At 39.8% G+C, this 22,345-nt stretch overlaps 1 protein-coding gene across 3 annotated transcripts in view; it reads left to right on the top strand.

The window, feature by feature from the left end:
• Positions 1-22,139, top strand: part of SHQ1 (SHQ1, H/ACA ribonucleoprotein assembly factor) — a 58,589-nt gene extending 36,450 nt beyond the window's left edge. For all 3 annotated transcript variants that reach the window (XM_076346656.1, XM_076346658.1, XM_076346657.1), the window contains one exon: positions 20,528-22,139. In XM_076346656.1, coding sequence (XP_076202771.1) covers positions 20,528-21,173 — 646 coding nt within the window. In that variant the 3' untranslated portion in view covers positions 21,174-22,139. The remainder of the gene's footprint in view (positions 1-20,527) is intronic.
• Positions 22,140-22,345: the final 206 nt, after the last annotated feature.

Raw genomic sequence — 22,345 nt, 5'->3', positions numbered from 1 at the left:
GATAAATTATTTCATTCGGGTACCTGTTAGAAAAGTAGATTCTTAGAAGTCTCAGACAATGCAAGATATTAGCAAGTGTAGCTAAAGTTTTGTCTTCCTGGTTGCAATCTTAAGGCTAGTTTTACCTGCTTTGTAGGTTTCTCGTATCTGTCTTTGAGCTGCTTGTGAAGTTACTATTAATAATTTGATCTATTTATATAAAGTGGCATGTAAAATCCTTTTAACTGTTTGCTGGGTTTTGAAGAATGGGAGCGCGTTGCTCAGCAAAACTGATCAGAAAAGAAGGAAAAGTAAATGTTAACCTGGGTAACAAAAGCTAGACAAAGACCTATGGAGGCAGCTTGTAGTAAATCTCGGCAGGTGGTGTCAACATTTATGTTGAAAAGCCAGATGCAGCCAGATGGAAAATTGCATCTTTAACCCCTGAGGTCATAATGACATGTCATCACTTCATTTGATCCCCCTGCTAAGTGAGCTTATCATCCACCCTGCTGTCACTTCTGTTATTACTTTCATTTCCATAATAAAATTAAATTTAATTTGTCTGGTTTGCATGTTTTTTTTTTTCTTTAGGTCAGAGCTTTTACAAACCACTATGATACATATGGCAGCCACTCCAAGGTGAACTTTTAACTGAATTTGTATTACAAGTCTGAGCTTTTCTCTATCTTTCATGCCTTACTCTGAGCAGAAGGAGATGAGGGAGAGGAGAAGGAGCTTTGGGGAAACCACTGGTTGTCTTGTAGCTGCAATACGGGCTGCTAAGACCAGGGGAATCTAGGCGTGGGTTTGTTGCAAGAGAACTTTTTCCCTTCTGCCGGAGAGGAGTTATGTGTCTGTGACCCCACAGGAGTTGTGTCCTTTATAGAAGTCAGAGTAGTTTACCCACTGACTCTTGCTGTGCTGAGGTTCCTTTGTGTAGCCTGATGTCTTTCTCCAGTGCTTTGTATTCCCCTTTGTGCCAGTCTCTATTCACATTGCTTTTTGTTGTCCGCTGTTGTACATATGTGCCTTCTGGTAGCTCGGCCGCGTGATGCCTGCTGGCCACAACATGAGTGGCTAGGTGGAAGGCTGAGCAACTTCCTATGAGTCCTTGTCCAGGCAGGCAGTTAAGTGCCTACTGTTCTGCATCCCTACGTAAGAAAACAATTGAGCCCATGCTGATTTAAAATATTTTTACGTAACATTTAAATACATGTTTAGTTTTAAACATGTACCACTTTAGTATCAGTAAATGTATATTTTCTGTGTTCCTGAATTGGAGGTGAAGCTGTTAGTGTTCCTGGCAGTTTTCCAGGGGTTAGTACACTTACTTATGCACAGTTGTATAGCTGTATACTTCTCAAAGTTTTATGGGTATGAGGAATGCAGGAGAGTAAGGTGTTTGATCCCATGTAATTTGTATTCTACTTTTCATTATCACTATTTTTCTACTTTTTAACTTACTATCTCAAATTTTATTCATTATCTGTTCTATTGCAAAAAATTATAAAATCATTATTTGTGTTGTGTATTTGTAGTAGCTTCAACTCGTGCAGTAAAGGAGATCTGTATGTTAAGAGAGATGAGCTGTGTCCTGTGGAACTATATCTGCAACTTGATTTGTTATACCGGTATATAGGCTGCTTTAAAGTATGCGTGCTCTGTAGTCGCACCTTCGCGTATAAGTCTATGTGCTCCACAACCTAAGACAAATGTAATCGTGCTGATTTTGGTGACTGTAGGTGTAACATGCCAGTTCAAGCATGGACTATTTGCTTTGGAGTAAAAACCAGGATTCCTGGTGCCATTTATGCAGTCTCTGTAGAAGCTGCTATCTTTATTGGAACTAACTAAATTAAAGCTAACTCAGATATTCCTAAGCATGTTATATTTGCTTCTCCTGATTTGCAGGTGAGACATACCCTAAAAGATAGGCTAGCTTCATAGGTCTGTTTTCCTTTTAATCTTTTTGTTATAATGGAAACCTAGTCCTTGTTACAACATAATTACCTAGTCTGAAGCCAGCAGGGAGTTGCTGCTTTATGTGTAGGGTGTGAAGTTCTCTAAATAAATGTAGGATTAATTACATTCACAGCATGTCATTGAGGTGATGAGATTGACTGTGATTGTTCAGCCCCCCCTTTTCTTTTCCCTAGGTTTTCTGAATTACTGTTTTAATCAATAATGTGGGCCTGAAGTGTTAAGGCCTGATGCTGCAAAGGCATTAAGGAGCCCAAGTCTTTCAGGGGAAGAAAAAAAAATTCTATGTGATTTAGGATTTTTACTGCCTGTGTTACATCAGATCTTAAAATATACAAGGAAGTAAGGAAATGAACCTTCAGCTTCATAGTTTCAGTCCGTTGCATTGGTTAAAGTTTGGTAGAGGGAAGATTTCTTTACGTTCATTCTGATCTCTTTCTTGGCTTTAACTGACTTTAAATATTTATTTTACAAGTGAGCATCTCTTTATATTTGCAAAAAAGAACGGGTTTGAATGTATAAGGCAGCTTACTAGCATTTTTTCAAAACACACATTTGATAATCAGAGTAGCACTGATAGTTTGACTGCTGTTGTGCCCATTTAAACACACTGTACCACACTGAATCTTCAACAGCCTCTCTTCAGTTCATGTAAGTAATTGCACAGCTGTATAGGTCTGTTATTAATTTACAGTAAGTTCTCTCCTCTATAAAGCATCTTATTTATTTTCCTTGTATCTTGTTACACGTACCAGCTCCGCATATCCTATGCTGTGCTTGCTTGTAGGGAAAAAAACATTTGAGTACAGATCATGTATGACAGCCTTCCTGAAAGAATTACCTTAAGCTTTTGCTAGATTTGGGAAAATATTTTGTAATGCATAACATCTTTAAGCTTGTGTAGTCAAATATTATGATCTTTAGATGACTGTAAATAGAATTTTAATGTATATTCCAATTGTATGTTAAAATTATATGTGAAACTGATTGTCTCTCTGCAAATTGAGGAAATTTGACCCAGTTATTATTTGCTAAGATCTGGAAAACTTTGAAAAGTGTTTCAAAGTATGTAGAAACTATTTTGATTGTGCCATTTTTGCAGCTGTTTCTTCTTGGCGTTTTTGTTTTCTTCAGTGGTTTAGGGTTTTGTAAAGCTTAAAATACTTGAATAGAGGAAAACCAGGCTTTTAAAAATCTTTTGGTCTTTGCTTTTTTGCTGCTTGCAGGGTTGATATTCACAAAGTCCTGTTCTCTCTTTGTGGCATTGCCATGTTCCTGGGAAAGACTCAACTGTAACATATGAAACTCAGGACTGTACTGCTAAATGAGGGATGAATAGAGTAACTCTTGTTGACTGTGACCTCTACTATGAAAGTATTAAGTTCAGACAGGAGGATTCAGGAACAAAACTATCCTAAAACGTTTTCAAGTGGTGTACTACTAACATGTTAGTTTACTAAATTTTTAATCTGTAATGGGGGAGGAGGGAATATATTAACAGATAAAAACTAGTCAGTGCTTTAAAGCACTCTCAAATGTTAGAGGAATATGCTAATTTTCAGCTGTTAACCTCTTGGATTCAGCAGCCATGATTCAGAAGAACAAAGGCATAAGCAGTAATATATTCTGGATGAAAATCCTGCTTCTTGGCTCTGTGGGTTTAAACTGATTCATACAGCATGTTTAAAGCACTTCATACAGTTAAGACCTCGGGAAGCATACACCTCATAGTATTGTATTTTATGTGCATTACAGTGTCATGGTCAACTGTACTCTGCTTTGGCTGTAGTTTAGGTTTTACTTTACCTTAATTGCTGCCCATGTTAACCTTAGCTTAGTGAAGGCTGCGGTAATTTCAGGTTTGATAAAAACTCCAGTATTAAAAGTAGGTGGTGCAGAGAAAAGCCAAATTGCTTTCACGTTGCTGCTTTGAAAGCGGCCTTGCTATTAGCATATGCTTTTAGCATATGTTCTGGTGTAGCCAGTTATGTTATTTATCAGATAGTGTAACAACCCCATTGCCACCATCGCAAAATCCTTTCTTTTGATCTATCTTGTAGTTAGAGGATTATGTTTTTCACTATCCTTCTTTAATGGTATTGTCATTGTGGATACACGGAAGCCACTTAACTCCCTGCCCCCCACCTCCCTGCAAAACAAAACAACCTGGATTTTGGAGATTTTTTTTAATTTGAAGGCTATTCTTTCCTTTGCTGTTTTGGCTTAAGAGCCATACAGGTACAAGATGTAAACCAAAAAAATCTAGGTGCTGCTTGTGATTACACCTTTTCCATGAACGCAGTAAGAAAGCTGTGTTTTATCTGGTTACATAGGCTTCACCCTTATGGTTCTGTGATGACTTGCTATAGTAGCTCATGACTACAATCCCCAATTATTGTAATTCCTTCTTAGCAGGCTTTACAAGCTGGCATTACTACTGCTGGCAGCTAGTTCAGCACGCAGAACTACATTTGCTTACTGCCTTGAGTAATCATGCTGCATTAGGTTTGCTTTTCATTCACTTCTTTGGTGGCCTGTAGTGGGATATTAACTTTCAGATGTCCCAGCTGGTTTTCAAGCTTTTACCAGTAATGGGAGTGGCCACTTGAAATAGCCTCTTTGCAGGCTCTTGGAGGTTCATTTTACGTATATTTCAGTTTGCATACCACCAACCGTAGGAGTTACTAATATGTCAGTGTTCTAGGAAAGATTGGAAAACGTGAAAAAAAAAAAGGGGGGGGGACGACAGATAAGTTTTTGTTGCTTTATAAAGTTAAGATCATCCATTGTTTTCAGAGTTTTTGTCAGAGTACTGTCCAGTATCTTTAACAATCTGTAAGAAAATACAGTGTATGTCTTTTTAGATAAAAATTTCTGGTGACAATAAATGTTATTTATGTAAAGGTAGAAAATGAATTGCTCAGACTGACCCAGATTGGCAACATGTGCTTATCTGAACAACGTGCATTTTAATACAATCAAGTATAAGAGGGCACATGCACAATAAAAGATTGTAAATCATAGTTACGGATTGGACAATATAAGACAGTTGAGGGCAGCAGCTCCAGAAAAATAGGTTGGGTCATGCTTGAGAACAGTTTGAACCTGAGCACCTATTTATCTCTGAGGAGGTAAGAGAGTGAGTACAATGTTCAGCTGAAGAAGCAGAGTAGTGTCATTTAGGACAAGGAAGTGGCATGACCTTAGAATGCATCATTTGTGAGACTGTGCTACAACACAGACTAATTCTAGTGTCTATTCAAAAAGATGTTGAAAAATGGAGAGAATTAGGGGGGGAAAAAAGGTTCCATGAATGTACATGTCTGAATGACCTATGTTATGGCGAAGGACCAAATAAACTCAGTAGTTCATTGGTAGTAGTAACTCAGTAGTAACATAAGAATGTTAAAGATTGATTTGGACTTGTCTGCAAGTATGATGGGATAGAGATTTTGGTTTTTAGCCATTGTGCAGCATAACAAAAAAGAATTACAAATAAAATCCATCTAGTTGAACAGGAAACAGGAAAAATTCAGACAGCAATAAGTTTTCACATTTTACTAGTGAAGAGTAATTATGAGTTGGCTCATTCTCCCTAGGTTGTTGGGTAATTCTGTACCGTCTTTTTTGTTTCCATCAAGATAGCACAGCTCAAAAAAAACCCCTCGTGGTTCAAACACTAGCTATGGGTCTGGTGCAGAAAGTATTTGAGATTCTGTGCAATTTATTATGCTACTAAAACAGCCTTTTATAGTCTTACAAGAGGAAATGCTATCATTTTCCTTAGAACTTAGATAAGGGTTTACCAATTTATCAAAGAGTATGTTGTCTGTTGGTGCCTGAATTTGGTAGAGAACCCAGACTTACTTATTTTCATCCCAAGTCATCTGCTCTTAATCCTTAGATCACAGTTCTTTGATTTAAAAATAGTAACTAATAATTTGCAAGCATATTATATATGTCTCCTCTTTCACTGTTTTGATGCATGTTTTTAATACAGTTTCTTTTTGTTTACTGTTGTCTTGAGTTGCCATGCCTCTCATTAAATGTTGCATCTTATTTAAGGCCTGAGCTGTCACTTCAATTGTCTGTAAAGCAGTAGGTGCACATAGAGCACTGTGTAAATAACAATACCCAAGTAATGTAATATACTGACTTAAGAGGCTTAAAGCAAAACACTGTTTGCCCTGAAGGCTGATAAATGTGACAGACAGGTGGATATAATACCAGAAATTCCCCTTTATATATGTTTTGGCAAGCCCTGTAAAACATGGATTTTTAACAAGGGATTTAATCTCTCCTCCCAGCTGCTAGCTGCAGTTTCCTTTGATGTTTTTCTTCTCCTTTCTTCTGTTGTTTTTTTCTATTTATTCCATCACTTTCCTGTAGCTCATACTCCTTCAGGCTGTGTCTGAATGCACCTTGCTGTGGGTAGAGAAGGCAAAGAATAAAGCCTTCCCCCCCCCCCCCCCCCCAGGCTACTGCTTTGATTTTCCAAAGTTGTTGGGAGGCAGTTCCTATCTGCCTCCAGAAGGGTCAGCGATCTGTGTCATGTCTTTTCAGTCAGCACATCTCAGCTGACTCTTCTTCTGTTTTGGCTAGGGGAAGGATGAGCTTGTGTAGTTGTTGCCTTTCTAAGCAGGTGGAGTGTGCAGCTGTGATCAAAGTGGGAAGCCGATCTGCAGCTGATAGTCTTCCTGTTTTGTTTCCAACCTTGTCGGTAGCTAGCTTGGTCTCTTCTGCCTGCCCCCGCCCCTTGCAGTGATTGCCCCATAAATCTGAAGACAGAACAGAGGTAGAATGAGAGAGAAAAAATGTTGAATGAGACGATAATTTAGTCTGTGGCCTAACGCCCGCTCCCCGGTATTCCCTGGGGACTCCTTCCTGTAAGAACTGGGCAGTGTGGGCCAGCGAGGTGATGCTGCGTGCATGGCCTGCAAGTTTCCCTGTCGCGGTCAGGAAGCCAGATCTGCAGCCAATTCGGTGGGGTGTGGTGGTATTATTATTATTAATTATTATTATTATTATTCAAAAGAGGCATGATGATGCGCTAGAGCATCTGATACTAGGTGCCCTACAAACACAAGAGCGTGGGGGGGGGAAGAAGATGGGAGCAGGCTGTCCCGTTTAGGCCCTTGCAAAAATCTGCTTTCCTGCCAGGAATTTGCAAGATGCTCAGATTTGGTGAGCATCTTTTTATGTTTAGATTGTGTGAGTTACGAATGGACTGTGAGTGGGAAGGCTACAGGTGGTGTTTTCCCTTGAAGTGTTACGGGTGTCAGTCAGAAGCAACGGAGCAGTGTCAGCGTTAAAACTCTAATCGACCTCACTAGGACTTTTGTTGTTTGGTGGATAAATTCCATTGTAAAGAGGTAGGATCATGTTGGAGTAATGTGTTTGTAACTGTGCCTTTAAGCCTGTCTGTTGTCATTGTTCTTGTTATTTTTGTAATACATGTCTTTGCTAGCATTATCCTGATGCTAAAATTCACATCTTCCGCGCTGCTTTGTGTGAGTACCTTTCATTCCCATATTATAATACAAATTGTATAATTTATAGTGTTAGGAGTACTGTCTCCTAGATCACCAGCGGTGATGGTGAAGACCAAGTTCTAGGTAATGGCAGTTAAGAAATTTGAGGGAGACGAGGCTAATGTAGAACAACTGTCAGCATTCCATTTCTGTAATGCAGCCAATACTTACTATCACATTATAAAATCTGTTCCTTTCTCTGCATCTGTTTTGTGGTGAGTTATCTATTCATCTTCCATCATTTGTATTTATCATATACAACTTTGGAAGCTGTGCCGTTGTTAGATGTTTGGACTGGCTGCAATTTACTGAAGCTATTTTGGCAACACTGAGCTGCTTCTAAGCTCAGTTAAAGTATTCTTAAAACATATACATACTGTTCAGTTTCTTTTTATAGTCCAATATTAATTCTGTTTTCTCTTCTGAATATTTTCATAGTATCATCTACATAAGTAAGCTGTACTTGATTTCTTTTATAATCCATGATATGTTTGGTTTCAACTTATCAAAAGGACCAAGTAATGAAAGTAAGATGTTATATTGGAAAGCTTCATCTTTTTTTAAAATATTTATAAATGTGAAGTTCAGCTCATGCAGTATTTAGATTCATTATGAAAGAAGCACTGTAGAATTTCAGAATAAATATGGAGGGAAAGTCACTTGAAATATTCAGCCTTATTAACATAAAAGAAGTCACTTAAATTGAAACGATGGTGCTGTGTTTTATATTTGATTTATGGTTAACAAACTGTAATACTTTAAGCTATGTAGATAGCAGTTCATGTTTACAAGACTGCAAGTTGGATTGCAGTGTAAGTATATCACTCTTAGCTTCAGAATCCATGTAGTGCCCTTTGAAAGCCAGAATTTCAAGACGAAAGCATTTTATGTTCCCCATAAACCCATTGGCTTCTTCCATATCAGCCGTTGTTTTATGGTTCAGGACTGCTTTCTGTCACCTGAAGTGGTGGGTTTCTCTTTTCAAAAGTAGTCTCTTTATGCTGGATTTCTGCTCTTCTAATCCTGTCAGTTTAAAATGGTGGCATCTTGCTTACAGGGAGATGTATTTTCCAGACTTCTTTTTTAACCCTGTGCTCCCATTTTTATGGTGTGGTTTTCCTGTAGTTAAGATAAAGATTCGGTGTGCAGTGAACGCTTTTCCAGTCTCCACTTTGTCTGATGTCTACAAGGGAGGGAAGAAAAAAAAGATTCTATAAACTTCTTACAAACCCAAGCCTTGTGCCCTAATCTCTTCACCACATCTTTTGAAGCCTACACCAGGCAAGAGGCAGCATATGCGGTAGCTGGTCTTAGCACTGATCAGCTGGTTGGTATGTGCATGCTGTGATCTCCTACCAAGCCAATACACAATAGCTGTGTTTCTGCCAGCCTTTTCTCATGAGGGTCATTATTTTGGATCTACCTCTGCTTATTTTCATGAAATATGTAGGAATTTAAAGATCTTTTTTAACCTCTAGTTGCTCTTAAATTTGATTGAAGTTGCCTGGTATTTCTAAGAGTTGTTAGAAAGGAATTAACAGTAAGTATAGACAGGGACAGTATAACTGTGTAAACCTAAGTTATTTAGGCTAAAAATCAGAATCCATCCTCTTGAGAAATGGAAAGAGTGAATTCCTACCTGCAGTTGCATAAAATATCTTGAATAGACTGAGCACATTTTATTTTAGCAGCTGGCTTTTCATGAGGAAGTGTAGAAATTAAGCAGGCTTTAGTGCTGTGTTGTGGAGATGGTGTTTCTTTCCTATGAAGACAGTGTTAATCTAGTACTAAATCATGTGAACAAATGTTGTGTTATTTCTGTGTTTACGCTCATCTGTCTTTCTTTTGCTGCAGATAATGTAGAAGATTAGTTAAAGTTTAGGTCAATTCTTACCTGAGTCCTGAAGAAAATAGTCCTGTTTCTCCTTCACTAACACACTAAATTCGGCTTTGTTCTTATATTATCTTCCGTACTCATTGATCAGAGCTAATGAGATTTTAATGGAGTTATTTATCGGTTCTACCTCTTACTGTAAAAATGTATAATAAACTAGGCACATGAAACTGTTGAATGGTGCTGTTTGTGTTTATCTCGCTGGCTGTTAATTGTACTACCTATTCTGTGATTCTTTCAGACCTCGTAAGCCAGGTAGGGTTATGATGAGCTAACCAGCTAATAAAGGCTGGAAAGAGTGATTTAGTAAATGTTGCATATTCATCTTTCTGTTTAACTGATACAATAAGGAATCTTGTGGATAGAGGTGCCATTTTTGAAGAAGGGATGTGAAATAGGTTTTAGACTTTTTTGTTCATTAGGAACCTGTGGCATTATCTGTGCAGGGGGTGAGAATAAAAGAATATTATCTGTGCTCTTCTGAATGAGTGCCTTTTGTTTCCATGGAAGGGTTGCCCTTTGGTTCAAGTGCTGTGTGTATTTTCTTTTCCACTTCATGCCTCAAACTTCAGGGTAGTACTGTTATGCTTTAACTTTTAGCCATGTTTCACGGTAGAGAATGGTGGTGTTTCCAGAACTGGATGAAATAAAATCTGTGCATAGTTTCCCCAAGCTTGTGGGGAATTGGGATAAAGGGGTTTATAAGGTACTTTACAATAAAAAGTGTAAAGTTAGGTTCATTGTTATAGTCTGGAATACAGCAGTATGTGTACAGATAGGCAAAGTGATTGTCACTGTCTGTTAAAAGTTACCAAGACTATGGGCTTTCTGCTATGAATTTCTTTCAGAACTTGATTTGGAGTATTTTTGTTCACTGTTTCTGAGCCTGCTTTTTCAAAACTATTTCACTATGATTGGAGGTCATTGACTAGTGTAGAAGTTGAAGCACTCATTAGCATTCACCTTGAAAGTGAAATAAAAAATGGTGAAATATGGCATCTCATATAAAACACATGCTAAAAGGTGTAATTGAGTCTTAAGTCTCCTATCGCCAGGCAGATTTTGAGGCTCATGTTCTTTTGTAACCCATGACTTTTTAAAGAGTAGTTTTGGCAAATGGATGATGTGTTCAGTGTGATGAGTTTCTTATTATTGCAGCTAAATATCCATTTGTAAGGATTCTTTTCCTGAACTGGAGGATTTTTTTTTGTTATCTAATCTCAGTGTTCAACCATTTATGCTTTTTTGTGCATGTTGACTTTAGATGTTTCTACATTAATGAAGTCTGTTTTTGCATTCAACGCCATCATCGTTACCGCTTCTATATTTTACCAGTTGGGGTTGATCAAACCTAGGCTCTTTTATGTCTTGAATATTTTATTAAAATCAAATTGTCTTTCAATTCTGTATCATAAGAATTAAATGATATTATTTTTTTCTTTCTAGCTGTTTGAAATTGTATTTCAAGTGTGGAGGGGTGTTAGACTTTGTTAGTTGCTTTTCTGAAGGAAGCATGCTACTGTTGGTCTAAAGCCCTGAAGTTCAAGTTATGTTAGGCTAATTCAAGATTATGTGTCTATCTCCCACTTCACCCCTGGGTGTCAGAATATGCTGTTCCAGTGACTTACGGCATTGCTGAACAGGGTGAGCTCATTTATCAGCTTCAAGAGACTTTCCCTAAAGACCACCAGTTTGGTTGCTCAAGCAGCTGTTCAGGACTAGATGGAAGCTGACATCTGAATTTTAGATTGAAGAACAATTTATTTTCTTCTCAAATACGTATACGAATAGTTGGATGCTTTGTCAGCTGTGTTGTTCTTGTATGAGCTTACTTTCTTATCTTTTGATATCATATTTGGCTGTAACTTGTTGAGCCTTCTGCTTTAAGGGAGCTTAAGCAGTAGACTTACTGCCATAGGGATACTCATTTTCATCAAGATCGTGACAGAGTTCCTGTGGGAAGTTAATGTTGGCGTTATCAGGGGACTGAACATTGAACAATGTCTCTTCATACCCCTTGTGTCTGGGCAGATAAGGCTTGGGCTGGAAGACAGTGATGGATGGAATCCAGCAAGAACTACTCTGGGCAGGGGAAAAATAAGATGATCTGAAGGGTCTGGAGAGTCTGGCCCTCTTGCAGGTGCCCTTTGGTTAACCAGTGACAGTCCATGCAGAAACGTCAGTTATGTCCTATTGCAACCTGTCCTCAATCAGCCTTGTGGCAAGGCAGAAAATTTCATTATCCCTTATAGTTTAACTGACATTTCAGTGTCTTGCAGATAGTAAATTTTCACATCCTCAGTATCTGAACTGCTGAGGCTCTACTTTGGGATAATATCTGGTGATGTCTGAGATAATATTAACTCTAGAATTGTCTTAATACTTACGCTGCCTCTGGCTAAAAGAATAATTGTGGGAACTCGTAAGCAATGCTGCCAGGTATGTAATTTGGAACACATTTAAAGTGGTTATACTCTTGGCTGGTTGTATTGCTTGTTATCTTATCCGTTTTATCTTAGAAAGAGGGTGTCTATGAAACTTTCTCTCATAAGTCTGAGTTTTGTCAGGCCTTGTTGAGAAAGGTAGTTTAAATATAGATTGATGCTTTCTCCTTAAACTTGGTAGCCTCTCATACAGTAAATGTATAAAATTAAGGCAGCTGGGAATACCTTGTGATCCAGCAGACAAAGCCTTTTGCTTAATGCAACAGCTTTACTATTAGATAGATCCTCTGTGTCCAGAGCTCCTGTTGAGTGGAGATAAGTTAAATAACTGCCCTTTTTACATTTGTCAGCCCTGCTGACTGACACAGCCTCCTGCTAGTTTGTATTTGAATGCATCTCAAGGAATTGTAGGCCTACCAGGGGGTGGCAGCTTGGCAATGAGACAGGCCCATTTTCATATTTGGTGGAACCTGCGACACTGCAAAGGCATGTCTGCACTTGAAGTATCTACTGTTTCTTTGAGACTTGTTTATCTTGCCTGTAAGGCTTAAAGATAATTAATGTAAAGTGTTTTACATTTAAAACAGGGCTTGTCAGCCCTGTAGAGCCAAGTTAGAGCATTGCTACCATGGAGGACTGATTGCCATTGTAACACAGTGAATAGGCCCTAACCACATTCGAACGACATAATATAACAAGACTTTAGTTGGTTCCAAGATTAGTTAGGTTCCAGCTTGGTTCCAAGACCAGTTAGGTCACATTCAAACACCAGGTTGGTAACCAAAGCTGTTGTCAATGTTTCTGATGTACAGGTTCCCATGCTTTGTTGCTTTTCTGTTGTGCTTGGGCAAGAATAGCTCAATCTGCCATGACAGCACTTGTGCACCGTACACTGACTTGATTGTGATTGAGCAGGGGTAGATGATAAAAAAAATTCTGTTGCCTTATAGTTGTGTTTTGCCATGTCTTACACCTAGTTTACACTGTGTACTTCAGAAAAGTGGATGTTTGTCTACATCTGCAAAATGCAAAGCCAAACTTATGAGGCAGTAGAAATAATCCTTCTATTGTTTACAAAAACAAAAGCAAGCTAGAGCTTGTGCCTGTACAAGAAAAGTCCCTTTTCATTCCATAGAGAAATGTTACTGACTCCTGCTTTGAAAGGCTGCGCTGCCAATTTGACTATTTACTCCCATGCTTGCAAATACTCTGTACAGTGTTTTAGATCTGTAACTCCCATGCCATGATAGAGTATGCAGTGCCACCCATCATACAGAATAAGGAGCAGAATGCTGATTTTCATACTTTCAAGTTCTCTTTGAGTTGTTTGTTTGGATTTTTTTGTTTTGTTTTAACATAACTAAACTGCTAAAGCAAGAGAATTGGATGTAAGGCAAGCACCAGGCAGATGGAAAGGCCTGGCCCATAAAGACTTTTTCTTTAAACCTTTTCCTTTTTTTTTTACTTTCTGTGGCTAGATTGACTTTTGTCTTTCCTTCCAGCTTATGTTAAATCTTCCTTGGAAACAATCAAATCCCTAATGTGTCTCTTCTGTGAGACCTTTGTCTAGTAGCTCCATGTTCTGGAGATAACAGCTATCTTGATTCATCAGATCCTAGTGCGCTCTTTACTCCTTGGAACAGAAGGTAGAACCAGAGCTTATAGAAGCATTAGTCTTTAACTGGAGAAGTTGTGTCCTGCTTCCCTCCCACCCCGGCTGCTGCCTGTGTCTCAGCACTGCAGTCAGTCCCCATCACCATCACTTCTCTTCATGCTGCCACAGGCAGGCTTTGCTGTAAACTTGTAATGATTTCCCTTTCCTGTTGCCATAATCTCCCCCTCCCCCCCCGCCCCGTTTTATCCATCTCCCTATATTTGCTAAATCTCCTTTGATTCTTGGTTCTTTTCACCCCAGTTTTGTGCTTTTATAATCTGAGACCTGTGGAACAATATTTCTTTTCACCCCAGTTTTGTGCTTTTATAATCTGAGACCTGTGGAACTATTTTTTTTCTTCTTCTAGCACATGGAGAAACTCTCCTGCTGCCTAGACAAGGATTCATAGAATCATAGAATAGTTTGGGTTGGAAGGGACCTCTAAAGGTCATCTAGTCCAACCCCCCCTGCTGTGGGCAGGGACATCTTCAACTAGATCAGGTTGCTCAGAGCCCCGTCCAGCCTGACCTTGAATGTCTCCAGGGATGGGGCATCCACTACCTCTCTGGGCAACCTGTGCCAGTGCTTCACCACCCTCAGCGTAAAAAATTGCTTCCTTATATCTAGTCTATATCTACCCCCCTTTTAGTTTAAAGCCATTCCCCCTTGTCCTGTTGCAACAGGCCCTCCTAAAAAGTCTGCTGCCATCTTTCTTATAAGCCCCCTTTAAGTACTGACAGGCTGCAGTAAGGTCTCCCCGAAGCCTTCTCTTCTCCAGGCTGAATAACCCCAACTCTCTCAGCCTTTCTTCGCAGGAGAGGTGTTCCATCCCCCTGATCATTTTCGTGACCCTCCTCTGGACCCGCTCCAGCAGGTCCGTGTCTTTCTTAAGCTGAGGGCTCCAGAGCTGGACGCAGTACTCCAGGTGGGGTCTGACCAGAGCAGAGTAGAGGGGCAGAAACCCCTCCCTCGACCTGCTGGCCATGCTGCTTTGGATGCAGCCCAGGAGACGATTGGCCTTCTGGGCTGTGAGTGCACGTTGCTGGCTCATGTCCAGCTTTTCATGCATCAGTACCCCCACGTCCTTCTCGGCAGGGCTGCTCTCAATCCCTTCATCCCCCAGCCTGTATTGATACCAGGGATTGCCCCAACCCAGGTGCAGGACCTTGCACTTGGCCTTGTTAAACCTCATGAGGTTCACACAGGCCCACTTCTCAAGTTTGTCCAGGTCCCTCTAGATGGCATCCCGTCCCTCTGGCGTGTCGACCGCACCACTCAGCTTGGTGTCATCTGCAAACTTGCTGAGGGTGCCCTCAATCCCACTGTCTATGTCACTGATGAAGATATTAAACAGTACTGGTCCCAATATGGACCCCTGCAGGACGCCACTCGTCACCAGTCTCCATCTGGACATTGAGCCGTTGACCACTACCCTCTGGATGTGACCATCCAACCAATTCCTCACCCACCGGACAGTCCACCCATCAAATCCATACCTCTCCAGTCTAGAGAGAAGGATGTTGTGGGGGACCGTGTCAAAGGCCTTACAGAGGTCCAGATAGACGACATCTGTAGCCCTTCCCGTGTCCACTGATGTAGTCACTCCATCCTAGAAGGCCACTAGGTTGGTCAGGCAGGACTTGCCCTTGGTGAAGCCATGCTGGCTGTCTTGAATCACCTCCCTGTCCTCCATGTGCCTTAGCATAGCTTCCAGGAGGATCTGTTCCATGGTCTTCCCAGGCACAGAGGTGAGACTGACTGGCCTGTAGTTCCCCGGGTCTTTCTTTTTTCCCTTTTTAAAAATGGGGGTTATGTTTCCCCTTTTCCAGTCAGTGGGAACTTCACTGGACTGCCATGACTTCTCAAATACGATGGAGAGTGGCTTAGCAACTTCATCCGCCAGTTCCTTCAGGACCCGCAGATGGATCTCATCGGGTCCCATGGACTTGTGCACCTTCAGGTGCCTTAGATGGTCTCGAACCTGATGTTCTCCCACAGTGGGCGGCTCTTCATTCTCCTAGTCCCCACCTTTGCCTTCTGCGGCTTGGGCAGTGAGGCTCGAGCACTTGCCGGTGAAGACAGGCAAAAAAAGTCATTGAGTACCTCAGCCTTCTCCATATCCCAGGTAACCAGGTCTCCCATTTCTTTCCGGAGAGGGCCCACATTTTCCCTAGTCTTCCTTTTATCCCCGACGTACCTATAGAATCTTTTCTTGTTGCTCTTGATGTCCCTGGCCAGATTTAATTCTATCAGGGCTTTAGCTTTCCTAACCTGATCCCTGGCTGCTCGGACAATTTCTCTGTATTCCTCCCAGGCTCCCTGTCCTTGCTTCCACCCTCTGTAGGCTTCCCTTCTGTGCTGGAGTTTGTCCAGGAGCTCCTTGTTCCTCCATGCAGGCCTCCTGGTGGTTTTGCCTGGCTTCCTCTTTGTTGGGATGCATCGCTCCTGAGCTTGGAGGAGGTGACCCTTGAATATGAACCAGCTTTCTTGGGCCCCTCTTCCCTCCAGGGCTTTGTCCCATGGTACTCTGCCAAGCAGATCCCTGAAGAGGCCAAAGTCCGCTCTCCTGAAGTCCAGGGTAGTGAGCTTGCTGTGCGCCCTCCTCGGTGCCATAAGGATCTTGAACTCTACCATTTCATGGTCGCTGCAGCCCAGGCTGCCCTTGAGCTTCACATTCCTCGCCAGCCCGTCCTTGTTGGTGAGAACAAGGTCCAGCATAGCACCTCTCCTCGTTGGCTGCTGTGTCACTTGGAGAAGGAAGTTATCAATGCATTCCAGGAAGTTTACAGGAAGATTACAGTAGTTCAGGAAGGATAATCAATCCGGGAAGACTACAGTAGTTCTGTCTTGAAATTTTAATTCCAGACTACATGGACAAGACCCGAGATGCCTGTTATCTGTTCCTCAAAGCTATACATTAAACAAAACATGCATCTGATCAGTTTAACCTGTAATTAAACATTTTCCTTAAGCAACTGACATCTTGATAACTAATAATTATCATGTGTAGCACCTTTAAAGCCTATTATGCATGTTTATGTAAGAACACTATTACCATAATAATAAGATATCATTACCGCAAATGTGCATACTGAATGAGCATGTCTTAAAGTAATCATGCAATTCCATTAATCATACTTGAAAAATTAAAGTATTTGCTCTTTAATCTCTAAAACACTACTCAAAAGGTTTTGGAAACAGCAGGACCTGTTTACTACAAGTCTCTCATACATGGTATCTCATTTCTGGTGTCTCATTTTTGTTTCCTGAATTGTTGCTTATCTTTCAGCTAGGGAAATTGTTATTAGCTCAGACACCCACACTCTCCCATTGAAAGCATTTCCATGCTCTGATTTTTATGCTGTTTGCCTTGTTTTTTGTCCAGGGAGTGTTGCCACCTTTTCTTAAGGCTGATGTGAAATGCACTCCTGAAACTCAGTTCTCCTTGAAATTAGATAATTGCCTTAAACAAGATGGGCTGATAGCTAATTGTAATTCTGTGAGTCCCTTGCACAGGGGGAGAAGGAAAAAAAAAAAAAAGCTGTTCTTCAGGTGCTCTTTTTTTTTTCTTTTAGTAGAAGACTGGAAAGTTGGGGAGTGGAGTTTTCTGTATAAATTTTTCAAGAGCGTGACAGTTTGAGTTTGTTTCTCATATTGAAATGTCGAGCTCTGTAGACTGTCCATTTTTGTTCTGGAAGAGACTTGATGACCAGAGCGAAAGTTGGGAGGGAACTTTTAGCCTACTAAGAAATCTGAGTAACTGAAAAGAGACTTTTTCTTGCTGTTTAAATCCAGTTTAAATCAAATATCTGATATGGCTGAGAGAAAAAAGTAGTAAAATAATCTTCTAGTTTTTTTCATGATTTATTAGAAGATTCCTATTGTGGTTGGCCTAACATGATCTTTGGGGCATTGATGGTGCAGAGAGAAAGAAGGTTGTGCAGGTCTGCGTGAAGTCCACACCCCTTCCCCTTTCCTGAAACATGCTGGTTGGTAGTTCATGGACTGTGTCCTTGCGCATGGAGTTGGCAATCACACTGCTCCATGGGGCCACTACGTGAGAGAGCTGAAGGAAAGCAGTTGTAGAAGTTAAGAGGATAGATGAAATTGTTGGCCTTTTGCAGGCATTTACTCATCCAAGCAGAGTATCCATTTGTGCTGTTATTGTTAGAAGGGAAGAGCAGGCTGTTTAATCAATGGCTTTTTTTCTGTAATCCTTTGTAAAGCTAAAAAGCATGTCCTCTCTCAGTAGTTCTACCAAAGCTTTTGGGAAAAAGCACTAAACATGACACTTGAAGCCACAGTTGTTTTACGAAATCAGTTATTATCATTATGTTGTGGTGTATTTTGATCACTCAGAAGGAATTAACTCAAGATTTTCAGTCTAAGAATGCCTTTTGCAGTTTTACAGTTGTCTGTAGGACAGGTGTGTGTCTGTAGCTGTCAGGCACCAGCCTTTTCATTCATTCTCTTTGAACTCATTGATAAAAATGCATTTGTGTATAGAGTGATCAAACACTTGCTGCTTTAGAGAGGCCATTCTTTTATCTGTCAGTAATACCACATCTAATTTAGTAACATAATGTGTTAGTATATCACTGTGTATTTTCTTCCTTAATGCTTGGCATTAAGTAATCTGGAGCACAATGAAGGATTTCTTAATGCCACAAAGTACATGGTGCCATACATCTCCTTAATACTTGATTTAGTTACGTGACATGTTTCTGTATCTAAGGTGTTAACTGCATTATAAGAGAATAGTAAAAGAGGAGGAGAGGATTTTAAGGGAGTGATTTCAAGGACTGAGAGTATCTAGCAGAAAAATATGCATGAAAAATTAGAATAGCAGAAATAGGAAGAAGGCAAAAAATACATATAGGATTGGGAAACAAAGTGACAGAGACGATAGAAGAGATGTGAGGACAAACAGGACTTTAAAAAATGATTTTTTTATCTGTAATGGCAATAGTAAAACAGGCAGGTGAGACTGAGGTAGCTGGAGCTGAAGATGTATCACCAGAGGAAATCGTTGTGCCTACAGTTAGTTGCTCATGGCTGTCAATGAAATTAAAAGGAACTACATATAAAATGGGTACAAAACAGTGTTCTCTGTCACAATGCACATCTAGCTTTTGGAGCTCGTTGTGTTCTTGTGGACAGTCAGGCAATAATAGGACAGGAAAAAGGATTGTACCTTCATATTATTAACAACTCTTACAGGGGAAGGGGGCACATGCACACACATACATGTGTATAGTTAGAAGGAAGGAAAGAGACTGTTTCAAAAGCAAAGCAAAACGCTTTCTGAAAGGGATATAAACTCTTGTGACTCGGGGTATAAACCAGCTTCTCACCAATGTGTTCGGGAAACAGATTCCCCTGCAAGCCAGTTAATCTGTTACCGCCTACCTGCAAGGCTTCATGAACCATTCTATGTATCACTTGGCTTCTCTTTCTTTCTTTTTACCTATGGAGCAGGGACAATGCTTTCTTTGTTCCCAGTTAGGTTGGCAATTTCTCAAATCCTCCATAACTTTTCAAGAAAAATGCAAGTTCTTGACAAAAATAAAATGGAAATATGTCACCAAAAAGAACAAATTAGAATAGTGTTAAGTAAGCAGCTTTTTAAAATTTGGTACTCGTGTTTATATTGGAGGCCGCTAGGATAACGTTGTGATTTAATTCTTAGCTTTAGATTTAAAAATCCTAGAAATATAAATTGTTCTCTGTTGCTTCAGTTACTTCTAGGAAACACTTATTTCTTCATTTTCTGGTCTATGGATTGAACTAAGGAAGTTTAATATGTTTTATTCCAAGTTCAGCTTTTAAATGTTGCACTCTCTCTGTAAAACGTGTAAGAAGCTGCATTGAATTTCCCTTCCCCCACTTTTAAATACAATTCCTTTAGGAACAAAAAAAATTGAAGCGTCTATGTTATACTGAGTAATTATGCCCCCTGGGAAATAGAATATAAAGATCTTTAAAATCATTCAACTGAGAGAACAAGCACTTTAACTTTTGCCTCGCAGGAGTCATGTATTACATTATCAGCTACTTGCTCCAGTGTCAGTGTGTCATGCCTTGCAGGTTAGCAGGTTTGGCAGAGGAAATGAAACCCAGTCAGTTACTGCAGGATTTATAGTAGACCTGCTGTTGCAGGAAGTGGTGAAAAGTTGATTGATAGTCTGAGGCAAAACTCTACAACAAGAAACAGGATGTATGTTTGTTATTTTATACCCGTTTTCTCCTCTGCCCCCTGCCCCTCCATTTCAAGGCACCCTCTTACTTTTTCTTCCCTCTGTTTATAAATCCACAATGCACTTTTCTGGTAAAGCATGTGCTGACTTCAAAATACTTGAGGAAATGGTGGCTGTACCAAAGATTTGAAGCTGACGTAGCGTGCCTGCTTTATTAGAGGTGTTTATCTAAATGGTCCTGATATTTTTGTTGAATTATATTTCAGCTGAGTTACGAATTAAAGGTAAAGCACATCTACGGACAGTGTATCGAACATCTCCTGCTATCATGGGTGCACCAAGATAGCTGTGAAAGGAGGATAATATATCACTGAGATGGACCTGATCAGCTATGCTCTATCGGTTCATCTGCATTTAACAGACATATCTGGAAGGGTAGTAAAACAAAATGATTTTCCTGCACATGAACTTAATCCAGCAAGCCACATACTGCAGAGTTCACTGCTAAAGACAGTGATCCTGAAGAGGGTTGTTCTGAAATCCATGCTTTCCCTTACTGTGCACTGCTGAAACATCAAAGAAGCAGTATCTTTTCTGAAAATGTCACTGAAGACTTTCAGTGGGATATTGTCTAGCCTTGTGGGAAAAGTTATCCAAAATAATAGTAATTATGAATACTTTTGATATTTTTTTCCCTATAGCATCTACTTTTACAATCATAATTGAAGAAGAAAGTTGTTTGCAAACTAAGCAAATAGTAGAAATGTTTAAGATTTGTGTTCTCATTATTAAATGGGAAAGTTCTGTTTGTAAAGTTAAACGATATATCTTGTTCTTTGTTAAAGGTCAAAAAAGTTGGCTGCGCTCTCTGAATCCTTGCGGAAAACCACACTTGCTAAGTCCCACATAGGATTTGAACTAGAAGAGCTGGAAGCAGCAGCAGTGCTGGTACAAGAGGAAGAGAGCATGTTAAAAGCTGCTGGCACAGTTTCCAAGCAACAGCTGCCTTCCTCTGAGTCGGAGACAAGTGACTCTGAAGAATCAAGCAGTACTTCATCTGAGACAGAAGGCTCTGATTCAGATGAGCGAGAGTCCTCAACCAGTGAAGATGGGAAAATAAATTCTTTACAAGGCACGCTTCAAGAGGAGAAGACAGCTCCACTTATTGACTGTAATGGATTAAGGCAGGGCACAAACACTTCGTCGTTTGAGGTTAGTGATGAAAAATCAACGGTTTCTTTGCCATCTACATCTGTTCCTGGAAAACTGGTAGAAGAATTAGAAAAGCAAATGCACACTGCAATTAGACTTTCAGAACAGCCTGAAGGATTGGCTACTGCAAGCTGCGTATTACAGAAACAAGAAGAAAACCGTGTATCTGAACCTGACAGATTTTCAAAAGATACTACTGGGAAGGGAAACTTCTTGGAGGTGTCTTCAAAGACAAACCCATTGCTTTTTCTTTGCAGCACAAATGAAGATGAATTCTAAAGGACCATGTTAGAACACGGTGTGACCCACTGGCAGCACAGCTCATTGCTATAATGAGGTGTTCCCAAGGCTATCCTGAGCTGCAGAAAGAAGTTGATATTTTTCTTCTTTGTTGTGTTGACAGTTTGGAGGACAAGACTGCTTTGAAAAGAATTGATATGACTGTATGATAGATACGCTCATAGTTTTTTATTTTTCTTCTCTGATTCAACAGAGTCTCAGATTTGATCTCTACATGTGGGAATGTGTAATTTCAGAAAACTTCTAGAAACAGTTTTCATTAAGCTTATTCGGTAGTAGAATGATGTCCTAATCAAATACAACTGAAATGAGCTGTAGCATTTTAGTTATCTTTAGCTGTTGGGATTTACTTGAAAAATATCCTCATTATGTTTGTATAAACTTGTTTTTGACATTTTGCTGCATTTTTTTAAATTTTAAAATGCCTTATAGCTAACCACTTCAAAAATAATGGTTATAACTTTAAAAGTCTAAATAGTGCTGACAAATTATTTCTAAATATATAAATATTTTCTATTTTTTGTACAAAATAAAGGAAATTTCTTTATCATCAGTGCAAGATAGAAGGGTTATGGCTTATTTCTACCAGATAGAAGGGTTATAACTTATATTTCTGCAGTTCTTACGTAAGTTATTTCAACAGTTTTGTCATGTATTTATTATTTTGTGCTGTTTTTGAAATGTTTCCACATGTGGACACTACTGTTGCTTTTTAAAGAACAGAAATCCTAATTATTTCTTATTTCTTTCTGCAAATGCTCTTAATATCGCCACAGTAATGTTAACCAAAATGAAGAAACAACATGGTACAGTGCTCCTGAGTATAGGACTGAAAGCAAACCTGTGCTGTCTAGACCTGGCTTTGTTACTAGTCTGTCACGTAGCTTTGGCCAGCTCATTTGCTCCTTTTTGTCTTTATAACATTAAAATAATCCAATCAGTCAATGTATTTTGTGCTAACTTCTGTTAACTGTAGATAGGTTCTTGAAATCAGGCGGCTACTGCAAATTATACGCTGCTATTCAGTCTCCTCAAAAGGATTTGGGAGGGAGGCAGGATGGGACATGGACCACCAGGTTTGGTTCAGCAGTCTGACAAAACTGGAGCACCTGATTCATGCCTCTGGAGGAGCAAGCCGTGATTACTTTTCA

The sequence above is a fragment of the Aptenodytes patagonicus genome, chromosome 8 (assembly GCF_965638725.1).
Source record: "Aptenodytes patagonicus chromosome 8, bAptPat1.pri.cur, whole genome shotgun sequence".
Taxonomy (NCBI): domain Eukaryota; kingdom Metazoa; phylum Chordata; class Aves; order Sphenisciformes; family Spheniscidae; genus Aptenodytes; species Aptenodytes patagonicus.
Note: the sequence above shows the minus strand (reverse complement) of the source record. Positions and strands in the feature narration are given on the sequence as shown.